The sequence below is a fragment of the Rutilus rutilus genome, assembly GCF_951802725.1.
Source record: "Rutilus rutilus genome assembly, chromosome: 15".
Classification (NCBI taxonomy): domain Eukaryota; kingdom Metazoa; phylum Chordata; class Actinopteri; order Cypriniformes; family Leuciscidae; genus Rutilus; species Rutilus rutilus.
Window position 1 is genome coordinate 13,520,857 of NC_140220.1, and position 24,399 is coordinate 13,545,255.

Consider the following 24,399-nt stretch of genomic DNA (forward strand, 5'->3'; position numbering starts at 1 on the left):
CAGGGAGATTAAGTTAGGTTAGAGTTAGGGTTAAGTTGTCATGACAAAGACACTGACAGGTTGATGTATTGGTTTATGTCAAGTTGTCATAACAAAGAAATCTCAAACAATGTCCCCAGCTAACACAGTACGTTGTGACGACGTCGTCATCAGTTAGTCGTCATTTGCTCAGCGTGACATTACTTTATGACATCTTGTGAGGACGTTGTGGTAAAGTTCCATTTTTTAGAATCTTGGCTAACGTTCCAGAAACGTTGTGGTCCACTGGTCTCCTGATAACTTAATATAATCTTTGATGAATTAAGTAAATGTTCCATATAATATCCAAATGGCATATTATAATACTTGTAATGCAAGTACTTCATTTATTTGATTAAAAATACAGTAAAACAATAATATTGTGAAATAATATTAACATTTAAAATAACTATTTTCTATGTGAATATATTGTAAAATGCAATTTATTCCTGTGATCAAAGCTGAATTTTCAGCATCATTACTCCGGTCTCAGTGTTACATTATCCTTCAGAAATCATTCTAATATGATGATTTGATGCTCAAGAAATTTTTCTGATTATTATCTAATATGTTGAAAACAATTATGCTGCTTCATGTTTTTGTGTACACTATAATTCAAATGTTAGGGGTCAGTAAGATTTTGGAAGACATTAATAGCAAGAATGGATTAAATTGATCAAAAGTGACAGAAAAGACTTTTATAATATTATAAGATTTAACTTTCAAACTTTTCTTGAACTTTATATTGATCAAAGAATCCTGAAAAAGGCATCATGGTTTAACACAAAAATCTTAAGCAGCTCAACTGTTTTCAACACTGATAATAATCAGAAATGTTTCTTGAGCATCAAATCATCATATTAGAATGATTTCTGAAGGATCATGTGACACTGAAGACTGGAGTAATGATGCTGAAAATTCAGCTTCGATAACAGGAATTAATTACATTTTAAAATACATTAAAATAGAAAACAGCTATTTTATATTTTAATGATATTCACAATATTACTGTTTTTACTGTATTTTCGATAAAATAAATGCAGCCTTGGCGAGCATAAATTACTTATTTCAAAAGCATTAAAAGCCGTAGATTAGCAACATTAATAAAGTTCTCCTCTGTTTTAGCTAAGAAGGACGATGAGGTGCAGCTCGGGATAAGGAAGAGGAGGAATATGTAAGTTAGGCAATTTTCTTATTCCTTTCTAACAAAAAACTATAAACCTGACTACAATAGTATGGTACTTTTTTTTTTTTTTTAGCTTCCAGTTTGCAAAGATCCAAAGTGAATATATAGAGAGAGACCATCCTCTTCTCCTTGCCTCAGAAGACCCTGCCCTCCGCTGGTGGGGTAAGAAAGAGACTCTTCCTCTTCTCCCACAGCTCTCCATCATCTCCTTCTGCCTCCTCAACACTGTCTGAAAGAGCGGTTTCCACAGCTGGGATGCAGTCATCATGCTCACTTTCTTGAACAAAAAACTCTTGATGTATATTTTGGTGGGCGAAATAATACAGGAGAGATGCTAGAAATCTATATTGTTCCTTTTACATATCTTTACTCTTTATGAACGATATTTTTTATTTTATTTGTTAGCTTCAGAGAAGCTCAAGGACTATAGATCTTTGGTAATTGTCGCATTGTTCAGGTTTAGCTACTGGTAGTGAAGCAATGAAGCACATCACCACCAGACATTTGTAGCAGGTGCCTCATAGGACACTAGAGGAAACAACTGAACCTATTTCTGCAAATAAAATTAATAATAAAGAAACTGCTGAATCTTTTCATTTTTTTTTTTTAAGGTTTTTATTGTTTTTCTGCCGAATTATAGAGAGTAGTATCAATAAGAGTATCAAACACTTTTTCAGTAAAAAGAATAAAACATTTTAATAGTTGGTTACATTATTCATTGATTATGTTTTTTGATTAATTAATCTGTTACATTTCTGTACTCATTACTTGTTAACACTTTACATGGTTAAAAAATCGTTAACGTTCAAAATGTATTGGCTTAGTTTGTACAAAGTAACACTGAATAAATGCTGATCAATAAATGAATGCAGTGTGGTTTTGGGCCATTTTCTATTTAGAATTTAATAGGGGTTTGTATTGGTTTCCATTACATATATGTATTGATCCCTAAATGTATTAACAGAAAACAATACACAATTCCCTATTAGAATTTATAAGGTTTTACAGCAGAGAATGAAATGTTTGAGTTTATCAGGTCTATGTGGATTTCAAGGTTATGGATCAAGCACATCTTAATTCCCAGAACTAAAGGTGAGAAGTATATAAAAATGAATGCGGACATGGTATTTTGGTCGTTAGGAAGTTGCTGCCACGTTCCAGCGACGTACCACTATAACGTCGCAACGATGAATACAGGAATCACAAAGTTACGTTGCTGGAACGTTATGTGTCCCGTCGCACCGACTAATATGGTCCTTTGATGTTACGTCCTCGCAACATGCCAGTTTGGTCATTAAGACGTACTCATCACGTTCTTGCGACATACCACTATAACGTCGCCACGACGATTATGGGAATCACAAAGTTACGTCACTGGAACGTTATGTGGTACGTCGCTATGACGAATATGGCAGATTATGTGAAGTAAATCTACGCATCCACGGTACAATCAGCGTCTACGTCACGGCTCTCAGCCCGCCCTCTGTTCGTTGATTGGCCGGCTGTTTTGAGGCCGGAGGAAAACTGGGAGATAGGTCGCTATCTCAGACTGAGTACAGAAGCCAACTGAAATTGAGCGGAAGTACGAAGTCTGACGTAGTCACGCTACTTGCAAACTGCTTGCACTCTGGATGCTGAATAACAGCTGAAATGAGATATCAAAACATAATAAATAAATAAATAATAATAATAATTAAAAAAAATAAACATTTAAAGGATTTAATTGAGAATAAGAAGGAAGAGCAAAGCTTGTAAAGTGTAAAATATTGTACTTTATTTACAAATGGGAAACGAGTAAACAAAATGCTGTTAAAAAAAATGGTAATGGCAAAGATAATTTTGAGGTGATTACTAACACAATACTGTTAAACCAAATGCAATGTTGTTGAGGGGTTTTAAAACACGTTCTGATGAGCACTGTACAAACCAACAAGGACAAATATGGTACTTTGGAGTGTTCCATTGATCCAAATTCAAACAGTTCCACATAGATTTATGATAGGTTAAATAAATTACATTAAAACAAATGAATCTTAAAAGTATCCTCCATGGCAGAATAAATGGAACGTGAAAACTAAGGTGTGAAGATAGGGACCAGTTGTTGTGGTAACCACTGAGGGCAAATGGAACCTGATTAAATTTTAATGAGGCTGTGTCCGAAACTGAAGACAGCTACTGTGCTTATTCGCTGCCCAGTCAGTCAATGACCTAACAACATTTCTGTGTAAAGGAAAGAAAGTTTCAGGCAGGCTTCCAAGGCACCATAATGTCATGTTTATTTATCAAGAACAAATTCAATAACTTAAGTTAACGATTAAGCAGTTCATAGTAGTCTCTAGGCTTGCTGCGGTAGTCAGTGTTACCAGTGTTAAATGGTCTTTGGCTGTATACCGATTACATTACTTGCCCACCATGGCACCGCCCACACTATTGTTTTGCTTCTTTAAAGAAATAAAAACCATTTAGTTCAGTTGGACAACGGATACTATACAATTATACTAAACATTATAGTGAACAATTATCTGAAAGCGTGTGCTCCATTAAGCACGAGCTGCAAAGTTGCAGCAAAGTGCAGCAGGAGTCAGATTTCACTTATCACATGACGAGAGTAAGGAGAGATGACTGACAAGACAATGGCGGAGGATTTGGTGCACAACATATCCAAAGCATCATTTACAAATATCGTATCTTGTAAAATGTGAGGTCAGTACCATCGCTCCCTATACACAGAGTACGCATGATCATGAATTAAAAAAGCCAAAGTGAAAACAGAGCGCACATTCAAAAGCAATTTCAACTGGACTAACCAGCGAACCGATCTCATTGCACAGCATCTGAATTGCTGTTTTGGTTGTTCTAAAATGCCTGAGCAAAGTCTCGTCAAAGTGGTTTGGTATAATTACCTCCCTCCCAGGACTGTCTTACACAACTGTGTTCAGGGATCTGCCACCGAAAGCAAGATAACTTTATTGCGAAGCACTCTAAAGTGCAAATAATATGAATTTATTATATACAGTGGCTTCTCTTACTGCAGAAACTTCCATTTTTCTTAGTGATATTTTGCCCCAGTTTATCAGGAAGTGACAATTTTGTTCTCTTCGGCTCACTGGATGGAAACAGTGCTTTATTCGCATATGTTTTATGCGATATTCCAATTTTGCGCATAAGTTAAATTCGCAACTTTGGATGGAAACAGCTAGTGACAAGTTGTTGTACCCCTAAAGGTAAAATTTTTGCATGTTTTCTGACAGTGCTATAAACAAGTTTAGCTAAACTTTAACTCTGACTTCCTCTGCAAGATTCATTTCTGCAGCAAGGCATGGGATCAAGCTTCCGTAACTAATGTATGTGTAAAGTACGATTGGACCTCTAGTAGAGAGAATGTTACGCAAATATTGGATTTCGGACATGCCTTGGTGACTTCCTACATCTGAATACTGTACGCAAATGTAGCATTTTTCAGTCTTTGGACACAGCCTAAGTATGGGGTAACCGGAACTTTTAAACCTGAATAACCATTTCTCTTCCACCATGGAAAAAACATCCATACTCGAATATCCAAAAATACTTGGTAGCGGGGAAACTTAACATGGAGAAATGCTGACATATGGCAGTCTTCAACATTTGGTAGAAAACACAAAACTGTAATGTGCATTGTGTGTAAAATATTCTTTTTAGATTAACATCTAGTACTTTGGAGAGGACACAATTCTCAGAGATTAACAAAATGTTAAATCAATTTAGTATCTTAATAATAATTGTAAAAAAATGGAAGGAATCAATTTCCCTTGCAGTTTGAGATTTTAAAACCACTAGAATAAGAAAGACACTGACAAATAAAGCACATACATTCTCAAATCTCAAATGTAACACGCAGACATAGCGATTCGTTTTATGCATTGGCACTCAGCCAAACCCTTCATAGTTGTCTGCTTTATCCTTCATGAAGAACGGGTTCCTCAACGCGACCATAATTGCTATTTTGCTAAGTAAAACAAAAAGATGAGCGGGGATAAAACACAACATGAATGAAAACAAAAAACAAAAAACAAAAATCAAAAAACAAAAAAACAAAAAAACAAAAAAACAAAAAAACAAAAAAAAAACAAGCATCTTGTATTTACACTGAATACAGGCATAATTTCATTATAATGGTTATGGCCACAACCCTGAACAAAAGCATTTCCACATCCTCCCCCTCCCCACTTTACCCACAATTCCCCCTGTTTACCTCCCCAGCTTGCTCATGTATACACCCCTCAAGTTGAAAGTCTGTGCAAATTGTTCAGTCTTCAGTCGACTAGGGCATGAGGCCATAGGGGAGTAACAGGAGCTTAGGTGAACTCATGAAGCTGTACATGACTAAAAATGGCCAGGGGAGGAGAAGATCAGGGTGAGTCCAGGAGGCTGGGTTTAGAGGTTGTCTCCAGGCTGATATTGAGGTTCGGTCGCCGTGAAGTAATCTTCGAGGAAGGCCTGCAGGTACTCAAAAGTGGGCCGCTCTTCTGCGTCTTTCTTCCAGCACTGAACCATCAGCTCGTGTAGAGAACTTGGACAGTCCTGGGGACTCGGCATCCGGTAGCCACGCTCTACTTGTTCTAGTACCTCCCTGTTGTTCATCCCTATCAAAAACAACAGAAAACTCAATAAGAGAAAATTTCAGCAGAACAATGCTTTTATGGCTGCCAACCAAGGGCGTAGATGGGCCTAATGGGCATGGGCTCGCCCACTATGAACAGGCCCCCCAGTTTTTGTTCAAATATTATATTTATTAAAGTATTGTTGTTTCATTGATTTTGATAAAACTACAAACATTATAATAAAATCTCAAATCCTAAAATATTGTATAATAATTGTATACTGCTTGATAAGTTTGACTGACATCTGTGTTAGGCAATTAGGTGTTATCCAGGCTGTCTCCGGCATTTCACGTCTGTGAGTTATTGTGTGTTCTCCCATTCAGTAATAATTTGCAGTTGTGTGTTAGAATTTTGCTTAAACTTAGCTTCTGTTTTTCTATTCAAAAAAACTTAAAAAAAAAGTACTACTGAATGCGGTTATGACTCCAAAAATTACGGTTAAAAACCTGTCCATCAGCCCACAGGTACTGTAACGCCAACACTTTTTAATTTCAAGCCCAGGAGTCTCTGGCTTATTCTGTAACATGTAAGGAGTTTTGTTTTGAAAATCAGATCTTTTTTGTGTAATTTTGTATTTGGACGGGTTATAGCAATTCTAGGTGCTGTTGTTTGTCGATGCTTAATTCACTTTTGATAAAAGTTCTGTTAAGTATTAATATTTAAACAGATGTGAGAGATTCTTTCTACACAGCTTTGTTCTAGTATTGTAGCTAGAATGTCTTATTTGCCCACACCAAACAAAATGGTGAGGTGTATAATTTCTGGAAAATGACAGAAATTGAAGAATTTCTTTTTTCTTGCAGTATATACTCATGATAGATGCCATCTAAACATTTTTTTTGTGAATGAAAACTAAAGATGTGGATACAGACATCTATCTCTCTTAAGAATCCTTCTGCCTAAACTCACACCATTGATCAAGCCATATGGTGAGCTAGCTGAAATTCTGAAGTAAATAGAGAATGACTTCTGCCCTGCCCTGCCCTGCCCTACTTCTGCTTTGGTCTGCCCTGCTGCTCTGCTGCTGCGTTGCATCTGTAAGCTTCATATCTTTCTGTTTTAATCATTATTTACTATCATTCCTTGTTATTTATACTGCTAAATATAACTTGATCAACATCACACATTAACCTGACATCGCTAGCTTCAATCTAAATCTTTATTGCTAGCATAACACGCTTGAAATTCACTAGCCTGTTAGCGTACCATCTGTGCGCTCTTTATTTATTATTTATTCTCTAGCACGCTCGCGCCTTCCGTGCGCTCTTTATTTATTTACACTACTCACAATAAGTTAGGGATATTGTTATTTACATGAGTGCTATTCCTATTTGGTCTGAATTTTAATGAAATAAGTAAAAGTATCCTTTGATATTACTAATAATGAATGAGAAGAAACACCATTTTCATTGGTGTAATATTTATTACCCCAAAAATGTAGACAATAACAAGGGTAGCCCCAAATAACAAAAATTGACAATGTTAGTAGCGGGTGTTTTTCCACCATTTGCCGCAATGACAGCTTGACAGCGATGTCTCATGCTCCTCACTAGCCTCATGATGTTGTCCTGAGGCAATGCGTTCCACTCTTCCACAAGTGCTGCACGCAGTTCTGCCAGGTCACGTGGGGGTGGGGTACGATCATCCAGTCTCTGCTTCAGCTGGTCCCAAACGTGCTCTATGGGATTCAGGTCAGGGGACATTGCTGGCCATACCATATGAAGCACTCCGACTTCCTGAAGTCGAGCTGTGACAATTCTGGCACGATGTGGTGGAGCATTATCATCCATGAACAGAAAGTTGGGGGTGTGCTGGCGGAATTGGGGGATGATGATGGGTTCTATGATGTCTCTGAGGTAAGAACGTGCAGTGACTGAGCCATCTACAATAACCAAATCAGTTTTGCGCTGACTGGTGATGCCTGCCCAGACTGTTACACCTCCTCCACCAAAGCTAACCCTGGGGACCATGTTGACCTCGGCGTATCGCTCACCTCGCCTTCTCCAGCAACACTGACGAGTGTCGGGTCACCTTGCATAGAAATGATGGTCGTCAGCGTTGCTGGAGAAGGCGAGCTGAGCGATACGCAGAGGTCACATGTTTGCCGGGAGCCAGAGCGCCTGACATCAGAGCAAATTTAAAAGTGCTGGCTAATGCTAATCGTAAATTCTCTAAAATTATTATTCACGTCGGCACTAATGATGTTAGACTCCGCCAGTCGGAGATCACCAAAATTAACATTAAAGAGGTGTGTCAACTTGCAAGTACGATGTCAGGCACTGTAATTTGCTCTGGCCCCCTTCCTGTTCGCCGGAGTGATGAGATAGTTTGTAGATTGTCCTCACTCAATGGCTGGCTGTCTGATTGGTGTCCGCGTAATAATATAGAATTCATAGACAATTGGAAAAGTTTTTGGGGCAGACCTGACCTTTTGAAAAGAGATGGTATTCATCCCTCCTGGGATGGTGCTGCTCTTCTCTCTAGTAATATGGCACATAGTCCTTAGAGCTCAAACATGACAATCTGGGCCTCAGGTCAGGAAGCAGACAGACTGGCTAAACTGACCGTCTGCTAGCTGTCTCATGTCACCAAGGTCAGATAAATCCCATTACATAGAGCCTCTTTCACCTAGATATCATCATATAGAGACTGTGTCTGTTCCCCGAATTAGGACATACAAAAAACTCCTAAACCCATTCAAGGGTAAAAATTTAATTGATGTTCAACAAATAAAAAACAGATATAATACGGATGAACAAATGATAAAGCTTGGGTTGCTGAATATTCGATCCCTTACTTTAAAAGCAATCATTGTTAATGATATGATTACAGACTATAATCTAGATGTGCTGTGTTTGACAGAAACCTGGCTAAAACCAGACAATATTACTTTAAATTAGTCCACCCCGCAAGATTACTGTTATAAACATGAACCTCGTCTGAAAGGCAAAGGGGGAGGTGTTGCTGTAATTTATAGTAATATCTTCAGAATTACTGAGAAGTCTTGTTTTAAATATAATTCTTTTGAAGTGTTGTTGCTAAATGTAACACTATCTAGTGTAAATGATAAATCACGTTTAACATTTGTGCTGGCTACTGTATACAGGCCACCAGGGCACCATAAAGACTTTATCAAAGAATTTGCTGATTTTCTATCAGAGTTAGTATTGGCTGTAGATAAAGCACTAATTGTTGGTGATTTTAATATACATGTAGATAACGAAAAAGATGCATTGGGATTGGCATTTAAAGACATTCTGAACTCTATTGGAGTTAGACAACACGTGTCAGGACCTACTCATTGTCGTAATCACACTCTAGATCTTATATTACCACATGGAATCAATGTTGATGCCGTTGAAATTCTGCAGCAGAACGATGACATCTCAGATCATTATCTAGTCTCGTGTACACTTCATTTAGCCAAGGCTGCAAAGTCGACTCCGTGTTACAAATATGTTAGAACCTATCACTTCTGCCACTAAAGACTGCTTTATTAATGATCTTCCTGATCAGTTTCATCATCTCAGCATCCCAGATAGCTTAGAAGAACTAGATATTGCGACAAACTTTTAACTCTCTCTTTTCCAGCACTTTAGACACAGTTGCTCCTTTGCGCTTAAATAAGATTAAATAAAATAGTCCAACGCCGTGGTACAACGAGCACATTCAGGCCCTTAAGAGAGCAGCCAGAAAACTGGAGCGCAACTGGAAGAAAACAAAACTAGAGGTATTTCGCATTTCATGGAAAGAGAGCTCGATTGCATACAGAGAGGCTTTAAAAGCTGCTAGATCTGCTTATTTTTCAAACCTATTAGAAGAAAATAAACAAAACCCTAGGTGTTTATTTGAAATAGTGGCTAAACTAACGAAAAAAAAATCTTCAACCCCAGACGTTTCCAAGCAGCACAGCAGTAATGACTTTATGAACTTCTTTACTAACAAGATTGATAATATCAGGGAGAAAATTATAACTATGCAACCATCTACTACAGTATCGCTGTATGATTAATCTATGATTAAACCGCTTGTTAAAAAAACGCAACTTGATCCTACAGAATTAGTCAATTACAGGCCGATCTCGAATCTACCTTTTCTGTCAAAGATACTAGAAAAGGCGGTATCCTCACAACTGTGTTTTTAGAAAGAAATGATATCTGCGAGGATTTCCAGTCAGGATTTAGACCGTACCATAGTACTGAGACTGCTCTCATTAGAGTCACAAATGATTTGCTCTTATCATCCGATCATGGTTGTATCTCGCTATTAGTGTTACTCGATCTTAGTGCTGCATTTGACACTATCGACCACAACATTCTTTTAAATAGACTCGAAAATTATGTTGGCATTAGTGGAATTGCACTAGCATGGTTTAAATCATACTTATCTGACCATTATCAGTTTGTAGCAGTAAATGAAGAGATGTCTTATCGTTCACAAGTTCAGTATGGCGTACCACAAGGCTCAGTACTAGGACCATTGCTGTACACTCTGTACATGCATCCCTTGGGAGATATCATTAGGAAGCATGGCATTAGTTTTCACTGTTATGCTGATGATACTCAGCTCTATCTTTCTTCACGCCCAGACGAAACTTACCAATTCACAAAATTAACGGAATGCATAGCTGATATAAAAAAATTGGATGACTAGTAATTTCCTACTACTTAATTCTGAAAAAACAGAGATTGTAATTATTGGACAAAAAACTTCCTCACGTAATAATCTAGAATACTGTCTAACACTTGATGGCTGCTCTGTTAAGTCTTCATCGTTGGTTAGGAACCTGGGTGTGCTCTTTGATACCAATCTTTCATTTGAACGTCACGCGTCTAGTATCTGTAAAACTGCATTTTTCCATCTTAAAAATATATCTAAATTACGTCATATGCTCTCATTGACAAATGCGGAACAATTAGTTCATGCTTTCATGACATCAAGGCTAGATTATTGTAATGCTCTACTGGGTGGTTGCCCTGCACGCTTAATAAACAAACTACAGCTGGTCCAAAATGCAGCAGCTCGAGTTCTTACCAGAACCAGGAAGTATGACCATATTAGCCCAGTTCTGTCAACACTGCACTGGCTCCCTATTAAACATCGTATACATTTTTAAATATTGCTGATTACTTACAAAGCACTAAATGGTTTAGCTCCGCAGTACTTGAGCGAGCTCTTAACGCATTATAGTCCTTCATGTCTATTGCGATCTCAAAATTCCGGCCAGTTGATAATACCTAGAATATCAAAATCGACTGCTGGCGGTAGATCCTTTTCCTATTTAGCACCAAAACTTTGGAACAATCTTCCTAACATTGTCCGGGAAGCAGACACACTCTGTCAGTTCAAAGCTAGACTAAAAACACATCTCTTTGACCTAGCATACACATAACACATTATAGACTTCTATAATTCCATATTAGGCTGCATAGATTAGACCAGCCGGAACCGGGAACACTTCCCAAAAATCCTGATGTACTCGTTACATCATAAGAAGAATGGCGTCTACGCTAATATTAGTCTCTCTGTTTATACCGAGGTTTACCGCAGTCCATCGGATCCAGGCCGTATCCAGATCTGATGAAGGACCAGCGCCTGGACGCGACGACAATGCAGTCCTGAACTGTCAACCAGACTCTCTGTTTCCTGAAGTGAGGTGGACCCCGGCCGTATCCAGATCAGATGGTGGATCTGCACCTGGACCTAACCATGATGCATCCTGAAGTGCCAGCCTCATCAGCCCTGTGAAGGCCTCATCGACACGACCAAATCTGACTTCTGACCTGTAATGCTGCCTGGATCATAATCATACACTGTTCGCTCGTTGGCCAGAGGAGAACTGGCCCCCGACTGAGCCTGGGTTCTCTCAAGGTTTTTTCTCCATTCTGTCACCTGATGGAGGTTTGGTTCCTTGCCACTGTTGCCTTGGCTTTTGGCTTGCTTAGTTGGGGACATTTAATATTCAACAATATTATTGATCTGCCTTATTATGGGTGGACGATGATGCAATTTTCTTCTAGAAACAAACTTTGTTGTATTATTTTCATGTTATCAATGTGAAGCTGCTTTGATACAATCTGTATTGTAAAAAGCGCTATATAAATAAAGGTGACTTGACTTGACTTGTATCTGTATGTGCTGATGTTTGAAGGCTGGTACACACAAAACCGACATCAAAGAACTAGCGGCGATGTTACAGCCTATGCCTTGAGTGCCTTTATTCTCCTGCATGAAGTCTATATTCTCTCTCGGAGTTTGATTGTTTGCACCTGCATCTCGTTGCATGAGTTGCTGATTATCTAGCCTATATTAAGGATGCTGAAGGCAGGCATGGCAGGAGAGAGGAGATTCACCAGCAAGCAAGCTTTGTTCTGGCTTCTTTGGGTTTTTCTTGTGGTTTTGTTAATAATTTGTTGCTTTTGTACTTTGGAGTTGTCCTATTATTGAATATCTTTTTATATTTTGTTAGTTATCTTAGAAACATTTTTCTTCTTTTTCTTATGATATGCATTTCCTTTTTGTTATGGTTAGTTTTGTTATTTAAATAAATGATTGAGCATTGTATTTTGGTTCACGTGTCCTTTACGTTATGTTCCCCTTTCTGCCAAATTTAAACAGGGGTTCATAACAGCGACGAAAGCCACGTCGGCTGCGTCTAGGCAAAAAATACAGCCGACGGTGAACTAGCATGTACTAATAATAATAAAAGTAATGTACTAGATAATAATGACTGTAGTCTGTATTCGTCATTCAAAAAATGGGAACTTGAACTAGTAATGTGAATATACAAACTGTAAACAAAGCAGCGCTTGCTTACCAATTTGAATATGAATCATACTGATCAGTTTGTCTTCACTTATATTAATTACATATGGCCATGTCGTTATGAAAATATGAGTGTATTGGAATGCTCAGAAAAGATGAAGATGTTGGTCTTGTCTTCGTTGTTTGCTTGCTTTGTCACTTTTGTTTTTTTTTCTCGTGCACTAGTTTACAAAGCTGAGTTTTTTGACACCAGGAAAGTTTTTTGAAAGATGTATTTTCACAGGTACAAAAAAGTGCAGTACATTGGACAGATTGAGCATATTTCCATCACAGTTTTTTAGCATTCGTGAAAAATCATATATGCCAACTACATTGACAAAGGTCCATTGCACATAGTTGTGTTAGGGATTTAGAACAAACCACATTTCATTTTGTTTTGTGGATGATAAAATAGGTGATTGACAGTGAATTTTTTTTTTTTTTGGACTTAGGCCAATAAACAACCACCCAGAACAATGTTACACCAACATCACTAAGAGCACACCTTTGCAACCATATAGCAACACCCTAGTATTGTAGTAGCAAGTTTTGCACTGGCATGCACAACTACTAAAATCTAGTTATTGTTGGAATTAATTTAGTGCTAATAAAATGTAATCATTTTTGAACCAAAATGACTAATAAAGAGATCCACAAACTTATGCTGCAAAGTGAATTTTGGCGACTGGGGAGATAAAAACAGAATAAAACTATCAATCAAACCAAAAAATGCAATATCAGATCCCCATTTTTGAAGATATGAGGGCAGGACAATAAGACCTGCTTCTCATGATTAGTGATCTTGGAACAGAACTACACGTATGAAGCCAGAAGATTTATCATCACCATGAGGGACATGACCACATTTCAACAACTGAGAGAGAAACGCCTGCAAACATCTGTGGATGACGCAATACTGTGTCGACTCAATGGCATTTCACACCTCCCCCTTCATTTCTCCCCTACATTCCAGCTAAGATCAAGGTTTTGTTTTTTGTTTTTAGAATTTGTGCAGCTCTAATTCAACCATGGATCATCATCTTCAGCATATTTTAAGAGTCTGAGTGTGATTAAAAGGGTGGTTCACAAATTTTGCACAGATACTGATAAATGATTTATCTAGTTGATCTAATTACGGAGCTACTGCATTCCCAGGACACGTCAACATGACTAGTTCTGAAAAACGTGAAGGTATGGAAAGAGCCAGTTCGAAATAAAATGAAAAACTAAAATCTGAGACTGGATATGCCTCAGAAACTAGTCAAAAGAAATGTATATCGGCTGATATATATCAAGGTATGTGGCAGCAAATATCTTTAAACACCTTTAAATGTTTAGTCATGTCTTTTGGTTTACAGAAACAATAAAATATCATAAGCCGAGTCTTCAAAAGACTATTTTTGGATGCAGGTTATATATATTTTTTTTGTTTGATGTATTTTAAACTGTTAAAGGGTCACATTAGTAATTTCACAATACATCTAGTGATCACTCAAAGCAACTGTTTTAAGATTTACCTGGATATGGAACTCTGCCTTTAGTGACCAGCTCCGTAAGCAGGATTCCAAAAGACCAAACATCGGATTTAATAGTGAACTTCCCATACAGAGCTGCCTCAGGAGCCGTCCACTTAATAGGGAATTTAGCCCCTGAAATACAGACATGGGAGAAAGAAGATTCATTAAAATGAAAGTGCACTGGAATTTCTAAAAGACATTGTCTCAAAGACAGCCACCATTAAAGACTTTGAAATCATGACAATTTTCATGTGTTGAAAATCAAGCTTTTAATGTTGTTTATGTGTCTATGTGGTATTTTTAATATGCCTTAAGTCAAGCCATGTTCAAATTCATAAGTCAACACCATTGCAGGGCATTTCCAATCAGGCCAACGTGTGATCATCAACGAGCTGGAGTGATTGAGTGGAGATAGAACCACGTATTAAATGAGGCAAGGGTGTAGAGTTACATTCAAGCTATTTAAGGCATGAAGATTTAATTTTTTTCAAGGAAAAAATTTTGGTGATCAAAGATGAGTTTTAAGGGGTAAAATTATTGACTATAGAGACTTTAATATCTTTGGTAGTACTGTGCACAATTCATTAAATCTTCTGAAACAACTTTTCTTTTCTGCTGATGTAACCAATGGTGTGTGTTGACCAACAATATCAAAGTTCACTTCTCACGATCCAATCAAATCTCAACCTATAAAATCAAGTACCATCCTACATTAATTTTAGCTGAATATTCTGTATTAATCGTGGAGCTCCCACTGTCAGTGGCGTAGCCTGAACAGTTTTTTCAGGTAGGAACCAGTGATTTCATCGGTGTGACTAAATCAATAAATAAATATTACCTGTTTTCAAATCTAGAGAAAATCACTTAATATGCATCTAACTGTGTATAGCCTGTGTGGAATACATTAAACTGATGTGGAATGGAACACACATAAAGCCATGTAGCTACACCTCTGCCCACTGTGCCTAAAAATGTTACCATTCCATGTGAGATACGACCTCTTTTGCTCTAAAATGTTTATTAATCTGTAAATTAATTGTGAAACTGTTTGTTTTGAGAAGTGGCTGATTCCAGCACCAACAATATGGCAGTTGGGTGGCAGAATTTCTGTGCACGACGAACATTTAATGTTCACATCAGCTTCACAGGTCTTCCTGCCACTTGCCCTTCTTACAGAAAATAAATTGTGACCTTTCAGGTAACTTTTATCCGAGCAGTTCCTTGCTCTGCCGCAACCTCTTTGGCTGCTAACTCTCTGCACCTCAGGAATAGGATAAGCGGTCTGTCAATGAGAAATGTCTCTTTATCTGCTAGAGGCCAAAAATGTGGGAGGGAAGTTATTCAAATCACAGCTTAACTCTTCTGAGGAGACAGCATCCCAAGGACTGGTGTTGAGAAACTCTGATATAAACTCTAAGATATTGTACGTCTTCAGGGTATTTAGAGAATTATAAATAATATCTTCTAAAAAAAAAAAATACTTTTGTGTTCTGTGAAAAAAGTTGGGTTTGTTGAGGAGAAATTACAATTAAAATTTTTTGGGTCAACTATTTCTTTAAGAAGTAGTTTCCCATGCTTCAAGATCAGCATCCAAAACAATATTTATATGTATGTTTCTAGATGGTCTGTAAACACCATAAAATATTATCAATACGTCTTTAAAAATGATTTTACATTACTTTAACTCATTTAAAATAATTTAAGCAATAAAAAATATATAAAAAATTATAAGTTATGCAAGATTCAACTCGATTTTTTAAGTCAGTTTAATATAATTTAAGTGTCAATGATTTCAACGGCCAATTTGATTATACTTAAAGAGGCAGCAACTGAATTAAAGTTTTCAAGTTGGAATATGTGCTTTTTTTTTTTTTACATTGGATGAATGTGCTTACCTTGTCGGGCAGTGTACTCATTGTCTTCAATGAGTCTGGCCAGGCCAAAGTCTGCGATTTTACACACAAGGTTATCGCCAACCAGAATGTTAGCAGAGCGCAGATCTCTGTGAATGTAGTTCATCCGCTCGATGTAGGCCATGCCTCCAGCCACCTGAATATATACAAACACTGGCATTGAAATATGGTGAGCAAAGTCAAATCCTTGTGGAATAAGTGCTGAGGTTACTATAGGCCAAACTAAGAAAGACAGCCTTCTGAGCATTACAGTGCTGATACAGTAGCTACATAGAAATGATATAACTTCATGAACACAACAGGGGCCAGAACAGATTCTTCTCAGATCGAGTGGCCCAAAGCAGTTATTTTCATCCTGCTGTACTTGTTACATCATTGATCTACAGTGGCCTCAAAAAGTATTTTAAGCAGTAGTACCTATTCTTGCATCATTTAAAGTACAGTAAAATATATCTGTGAATGGTTTGTTTTAGCTTTCTTTGAAATACATGGTGGTTTGCTGTTCTCTTATCGAACGCATTGAAATTAAGTAGGGAAACACCTAAAGATATGTTGAAAGATACAGAACAACTTACTGAAATGAATCATGTCTCATGTTATCACTCAATCAGTGTTTCAACCAAGACGTCAATAATTCAGCTTGTAGTCTATACAATTTCATTTAACATTATATTTACCTCAAGAAATCTATTCAATGTCCATAAGCTCATTAGTTAGCAAGAAGAACAAATAACTCTAGAGAAGAGCATTTTGCTAAATATATGCATTGAATTACATATTACTAACAGTTTAAGTAAAAATATAATGCATGTCTTCATTATTTAATGTATATTTTAATCAATCTGTCATGAAAACAAGTTATTATATTTCATCAACAAACTGCAGTAGAAACAATTCTGTTATTAAAAAGTTGATGTACAAACATTTAAATTGCACATTTTATCACTCAGTTTTAGCTGTTTTAGAGAATTTTCATTTCAGTGCATCCCTAACATTCAGTTATTTTTAAGTTTGTTCAAATACTTTCTGGACCTCATCTACATGAGGTTTAATTTGTATTTAACCCGGAACATTCCTAAGAAGGGCTATTTACACAGAGAGTGATGATGTAGTACCTGGGCCGCCATGTCGACGAGGTTCGGCAGTTTCAGCCCCCGTCCCTCCCCGTCCTTAAGAAAATCTAGGAGGCTTCCTAAAACATGCAATGTGCAGATGTTAGCTTCATGGACAGAAGAGACATTTCTGCTACAAGATCATGTATACGCATGCCTGCATAATCACAGATACACTGTAATTAACATCATATTCCCTTGTTGTTCTTGATATAAAAGTGTCTGATGTGCTGTTAACATATTCTGATGGTAACAAAATAAAGCTCCTTCCCCAGTCCACCCAGACCCTTTATTGAAACTAAACCGCAAAAAGTCTTGTTCAGAACTCTACATAGTGTTGATGTCACAACCATGAGCACATTAACCGATAACCATCAGCATTTACTTTACATATCAACACCTCTTAGGTGTTATGAATGACAATAATAGTATACAGAGATTAGCCGATTATAACAGTCCATTTTGTAGAACTAAAAAAAACAGTCTGTTTAAACAAATTTAAATACATGGATTTTCATTTATTTTACTTCTAAGATTCTTTTCCTTGAGAGACGGTGGATTTTGGTCTTGACTAAATTATGTTTTTGATGCTTAATAACATGTGGAGTTCAGGATTTTTCCATCCGCTGTCCATTAGGTTTTCCTTCAGTATTAGGTTAAACGTCTGTTTCCTCCATTACAGCTCTTCAAATTAAATTTAGGTCACTATAATTTCTTTTTCTTTCTGTCCAAGTGTTTTGAGGCCTCAAGTGACAATTTCTGAGGTTAGAACATTAATCCTCAATCCTGATTTATCTTTAATTGGAATTTCTATTTTTTTTTTGTCAGGCCTAGAAAACCCATAAGTGTTGTTAAAATAGATACATTCTATGCCTGTCCTCTGGTTAAGCCATTCTCTTCACTTTTACGATGAGAACCACTGCTGACCTTTGCCCATATACTCAGTGACAATGTAGATGGGCTCCTCAGAAACCACAGCATAGAGCTGCACTAGTTTATCGTGTCGTAATTTCTTCATGATCTGCGCTTCCTCCAGGAAGGACTCTGGAGACATGGTCCCGGGCTTGAGGGTCTTCACAGCCACTTTAGTGTTGCCATTCCATGTGCCTGACAGCAAAAAACACACAGTTGTCAGTCAGTACAACAGCACAAAGCCCCTAGCCGAACAGCATACCACAAAATTACTTTCATGCACCCAGAACATATTTAAACCCCTCTTGTTCATGCAAAATCATTTTGCAATTAAAACAGCCATTATCCCACAAGTACACTCATGGGTGAATTCACTAAAAATCTATGTATAGCATTGTTCATTTGTAGTCACTTTCCCTTGTAAGGAATTAATGTTAAATGAGGAGTTGACTGCATGGTCTATTTTTAGCAGTTATAACATTCCATCATTTGATCATCATTTGATGAACACTGCAAAAAAAAAAAAAAAAAAATCGTAATAAGCATTTTTTTTGTCTTGTTTTCCAGTAAAAATATCTAAGCATCTTTAAAATTAGAAAATATTATAAAAAAATAAAAATAAAAAAAATACTTGAGAAGCAAAATAGTGTAAGATCATAAGACTTATTTTCAGAGAATATACTGTATATTGAATTTGTCTCGTTCTAACCTACTTGGAAAATTATTTTATAAATAAAAAAAGCATAAGCATATGTATAGATACATTTGCTTGGATTTTAAAATAGTTATATATAATTAAAATAATTTTGTTACATTTGAGATTAAATCAAGAAATGTATTTGAAGATATATTCTGAGAAAACGTCTTAATATATTGCTTATGCAATCTAAAGTATATTATCTTATTTTTAGGATGCTTAGATATGTTGACTTTATAACACAACAAAAAAATTGTGATTGAGAAAATGATCAGAACTACTGCTTGTCAATAGAAAATAGATTACAGATTACACTGTACTTGTGATTTGTGGCTGTTTTTCTGCAGGACACAGTAAGGAATTTCAACAGACAGAAAACAACACTAGCCGATTTTCCACCGTCGGGCCAAACCGTTCTCTTTGCTTAACCGTTCCATCCGGTACAGATATGGTTTCCTTTTCCACAGTGGATCTGATAACGAAGCTCATTGGAATGTAATACAAATACATCAGTTGTTGCCTTAGGGTTTACAATTGAAATGAGATGTAAATAGAACCACGGTATGGAGAATGATCAGATATTTCTTTTAATTTTATTATTCATTTGTGTTTACGTCGCTTAAATAGCACGCTTAAGGCCAGTTCGCACCAAGAACGATAACAATAAAGATAACTATATTAGCGTCTACATCAGTGGACGATATTGTTCCGTTTATTCTAAGCGTGTGCTTGTCTGCTGCTTTATATGCTCAAGCTCGTTGCAGCAGGATGGATTCTGATTGGCTGTCTATGTTTGTATTGTTCATCAGCTGGATAAAATCGTTCTTAAAGTGATTCCAACAATATTGTTTCTCTGTGCCTTTATTATTATAGCTGTGGTGTGAACTCTGCTATTCTTTAATATTAAAGGGCACCTATTATGCCCCTTTTCACAAGATGTAAAATAAGTCTCTGATGTCCCCAAAGTGTGTATGTTAAGTTTTAGCTCAAAATACCCAACCGATAATTTTTTACAGCATGTTTCAATTCAAATTTTTTAGGGCTCAGAAAAACGCACCGTTTTAGTGTGTATCCCTTTAAATGCAAATTAACTGCTGCTGCCGGCCCAGGGGGCGGAGCCTCACAAGCTGCACTAAGAGCCAGGACAATCTCATCTGACAATATCAAAACAGAAACTCTCAGTAGTGGTGTTCATTTCGACTCAGAGTCGGACAATAATGCCCACATGGCCAGAGAATATATGCTGAGATAGAAAAGGAATAGTTTAGTTTAATTACGGTTATTTGTCATCTGCTTTTATCCACTATTAATACAAGCCTGCTGTAGCAGACCCCGTCCGAATGATGACCAAAATATACTGATGAGTTCAATTAAGTTTATTGTACCTCACACAAAAGATGAAGCCTTAGTTTTACTCCAGAAAATCACTGTAAGAGCCGAATAAACACAGTATATAAGTGTGCATTAAATTCTTATCCATAAACTCTCTTTCTCTCCCTTTCATTATCATGGAACATACACAGCGAAATACACAAAACAAGAGTCGTTAGAACTAAGAGTAAACAAATATATACACACCTTTTCAGTGGGTGCTTAATCAACTGGTAAACTGTATATCCACAACTGGATGAGCTGTCATAAAGTGCGCACTCTCACTTTCATTTTTGCCGTGATCAGTAACATTAGGCCTGTCGCTCCGGAGACTGTAAGCTGAATCACGAACAGTACAGATCCATCCTCGAGTAACAACCAGAGTAAATGAAGACTGCTAAGTTCATTCTTACATCCAACAACAAAACACCTCAATCGCTTAGGAGACATTCTTGTCTACAGTTGCTCCAGCGTGGAAACAATGGTGGACTGTGTCCAGCTCACTCAGGGCGGGTCTATGCTCAAACTGCAGTGTCAATCAACAGTCGTGGGAGGGGCCTGTGCAAAGTGACGTCACATTGCCCTGAATCTGAGAACAGCTCGTTCTGAGACAGTGCTGATGATTTATGGGGATTTTAAAAAAAGCACTTGGTGGATTTTTATCATTATAGGGTGGTTGTGTACACACACTGCCAACACACATTTATGTTCAAACACCATGTAAAAGTGAATTTTGCATAATAGGTGCCCTTTAAGAACGATTTTTAGAACTATATCTTCGTCCTTGGTGTGAACGGGCCTTTAGCCAGCTACAGAGCAACTAGTAGCCAGGCTACAGACAAGTGACAATTCCTGAGTGGTGACATCCTTACACACATTCTACCAGCACAGTTCAGTACGGTTAGACAACCGTGCCGAGAACTCCGGGCAGAGAACGGTTTGTAATCGTGCCGTTATGTACCAGGCTCAAGTGGAAATACAGCTGGAACCAGTCCTTACCGTTCTTAGAACCGACGGTGGAAAAGTGGCTTTTATTAATTTTACAACACTGGAATCTGCTTGCCTTTAAATGACACTGCAATGGTGGATATTCTATTTGAAATGTCAAGTTTGTAACTAGATATTAAAGCACTTCCCCCTATCCCAACTGGCCCAGCACAACTTCACATTACAGAATAAAATGTTACAAACATCATCTCGTGTTTACTTGCAGGCGATGTCAAGGTGGTACTAAAATGGTTACATCAGATGCAGTGCTTAGTTTTTAAATCCACTGATCTACACACATCTGATCTGTGTGACTCTGCCCATTAAAAACTAAATACCAGCAGTGTCCTAAAGGCAATAATAATAAGAGGCAGATTCAGGAGATATTTTGGGATGCACATCTACAGGGAAAGTGAGAGATTGAACAATATCGCTTGTGATTAATAAACACCCATGACTCAACTTGATACTTACGGTTCTTATTCTTACCTCCATTCAAATGACATGATAACCACATGTAGAAGAATCACTGAAGCTCTTACAATAATTATCAAAACCAATCGGCACGTGTAAAACGTGTGCACACAAATTAGCTATAGTTTGTCTCACATAAAATTTGTTTTCGTGAATTATTTAATAGTTACTTTTTTTGCAACATTTACATCTATGATGAGTTCACATGTTCATCTAATCCTTGAGCATGGTATGGGTAAACAGAAATGGTTTGCTTTCCGTAATGAAGAGGTACGGAGCCCCAAAAGGGACATGGTGAAGGAAAAAATATATCAGATGGGAGGAAAAAATATATTTCAATGCTTTTGCGTTGAATGAAGTGAGCAACCAATATGACTGGATTAGATGAAAATGCTTCTCCCAAACCTAAGTTTGTGTGGAGGTCAGTGAATGTGGGAGAGGAGGCGACTGTCTTACCACACCAAACATCAGCGAAACACCCAGCCCCCAGCTTCATTTCCAGCGTCAGAGACTCGCGGACGATTTCCCAGGAATCATGGCTAAGTCCCACCGTATCAGGGGTGTAGTCAATGCACACGCCCGTTAAATTAAAGCACAAACCATCTGCACTCTCTATAGAGGGGAGGAGTAGAGGGGTTAACTAGCAGGACGGCGGAGGACATGCACTGAGAGAGAAGGAGTGTGGCTGTGATCTTCTGAGAGGGTCGCTCACTTCATGATGTCTGAATATTTCAGAGATGGATGTAATAGATCCAATCTTTTCTGTATACGCTTTTATTTTAGGTTAAACATAACTTAGGCTTTAACGAAAACATTAGTGTTCTGATGTTCGCACTTACTGCACTTATTGTTTAAGTGCAGTCCCAAGACTTGAGACTAAGGTGATCAAATCCTGCCCTTCAAATTTGCATAACACCAATAACCTGGTAACTTTTATAAAGAACGATAACTGAAAGAGTGGTCACATGATAATTTATAACCAGTAGTTATAGATCCACCTAGACAAGTAGTTTCAGCTCAAAAAGGATGATCTGGACAACTTTATGACTCTAATTATAACTTGAGTTTTACTGGATGATTTAAGTGTTAAATTCATCATGAAATGAAAATTATGATCGCCTAAACTTCTCTATTGTGATGGACTGTATAGTGAAATAGGCGGGATTTTGTCCAACAGGAATAGATTTGATTGTCGGATCGCTGTTGTTTGCTAATTGCTGTGATTTCAGTGACAGGTTGTTGGAACGAACGTCATCAGATGTCGTTGTAAGGGGTCTTTTGATTAAAGATTATGAGGGCACATGATTTTTTTTTTTTTTTGATAATGATGTGCTTGGATAAAACATTTAAATAAATGCTGCAATATTTCATAAAAAAATACATTTCATAAAGACAAAAATACAAGTTTCAAACTTTGCCTTTTAAACATTCCAGAACACTGGCCCAGTTTACTTCCACTGTAAGTGTTTTTTTTTGGAACAAATGCTTTCGTTAGAGCTGAACACGTATTAAACCTCGAAGATCCGTAAATCTATCAGCTTACACATTCAGACATTTGTAAAGTGACTCCGCACTCACTTCGACCTCACTCCATCTCCCTCTCTGGCCGGTTGTTGTTTTGCACAGTGGAAGGGCCATACCCATCCAAACCTCCCCGAACTGGCCGTTGCCCAATCGCTTTATGAGTTGCAGTGACTCCCGAGGAATCTCCCACACATCTTTGGTTTTGACAGACAGGTCAGTGAGCCTTGGCATCCCTTTGTGGCAAGGGACGACCAAGCGACAGCAAAGCCCTGCTGCCCGCTCTGAGCACGCACACAGACACAGAGAAATATACACAATGTCAGAGAGAGAGAGACAAAAGAAAAGCATCAGAAGCACGGAAGGAAGCAGTACAGAGTTTCAGCATGACACCTGCAGATATAGGGTGCAATATGTGTAGCTTGTGAGCCATGTTGCATGTTTTCTTTTCAGTGGCCTCTGCACTTGTTTTGTGAAACACTAAATGTTATATTTGATCACCAGAATTACATATTTTAATGTTTTTTCCTTAAAATAGCTTGAATGTACTACACCCTTGCTTCATTTGGTATACGCGGTCCTATGCATATGCAAATGAGCCCCGCCTCCACTCACTCACAGCAGCTCAGTGATTTTTGAGTTCACTGCAGTTTTAAGGAGAAAATACTCAGAAATGGTGTTGACTTATGAATTTGCACATGGTTTGTCTTAAAGCATATTAAAAACACCACATAGAAATATATGTGATATATTATAACATTAAAAGCTGGATTTTCACAACAGGGGGACTTTAAAGGGACAAAAATACTCTTTACTGTGCGACAAAGACTTAAGGACTTTTTTTCCAATATGATCTTAAAAAAAAAAACAAAAAAAAAACAACAATAACTAAAACCTGGTAACTGATTGAAAAAAACAGTGGTGGTTATCAATCAAACAATCAGTCTGAGCTGTCTATAGCACCTTTTGAGATGTTTTCCCCTCATTGATTGGCAATAGTGTTGGGCATGCCAGTTGGACTTGTTTTGACATTTAACATATGGTTAATGTGTTAATTTTCCAACAACGCTACAGCAATGTTTACTCCGGACTATAAAGCTGAGATAACAGAACACTTCAAAACACATCATTTCAGGAATCCGTCACTGAGTACCATCTGCTCTGAGCTCGAGGAACCCGAGCATGTATCCGGCCATCAACACCATGATCCTCTCACACATGGCAATAAAAGTGTGATGATGACATCT

At 37.5% G+C, this 24,399-nt stretch overlaps 1 protein-coding gene across 3 annotated transcripts in view; it reads right to left on the reverse strand.

The window, feature by feature from the left end:
* Nucleotides 1-4,266: 4,266 nt before the first annotated feature.
* The window catches only part of fynb (FYN proto-oncogene, Src family tyrosine kinase b), a 196,492-nt gene continuing 176,359 nt past the window's right edge, over nt 4,267-24,399 (reverse strand). The window contains exons 8-14 of one of the 3 annotated variants that reach the window (XM_084432812.1): nt 23,272-23,436; nt 22,088-22,243; nt 18,118-18,297; nt 17,194-17,270; nt 16,061-16,214; nt 14,166-14,297; nt 5,036-5,826 (exon numbers count right to left, since the gene is read on the reverse strand). In XM_084432812.1, coding sequence (XP_084288938.1) covers nt 5,618-5,826; nt 14,166-14,297; nt 16,061-16,214; nt 17,194-17,270; nt 18,118-18,297; nt 22,088-22,243; nt 23,272-23,436 — 1,073 coding nt within the window. In that variant the 3' untranslated portion in view covers nt 5,036-5,617. Of the gene's footprint in view, nt 5,827-14,165; nt 14,298-16,060; nt 16,215-17,193; nt 17,271-18,117; nt 18,298-22,087; nt 22,244-23,271; nt 23,437-24,399 lie in introns of all 3 variants that reach the window. The other 2 variants (XM_084432811.1, XM_084432810.1) reach the window with 2 other exon arrangements.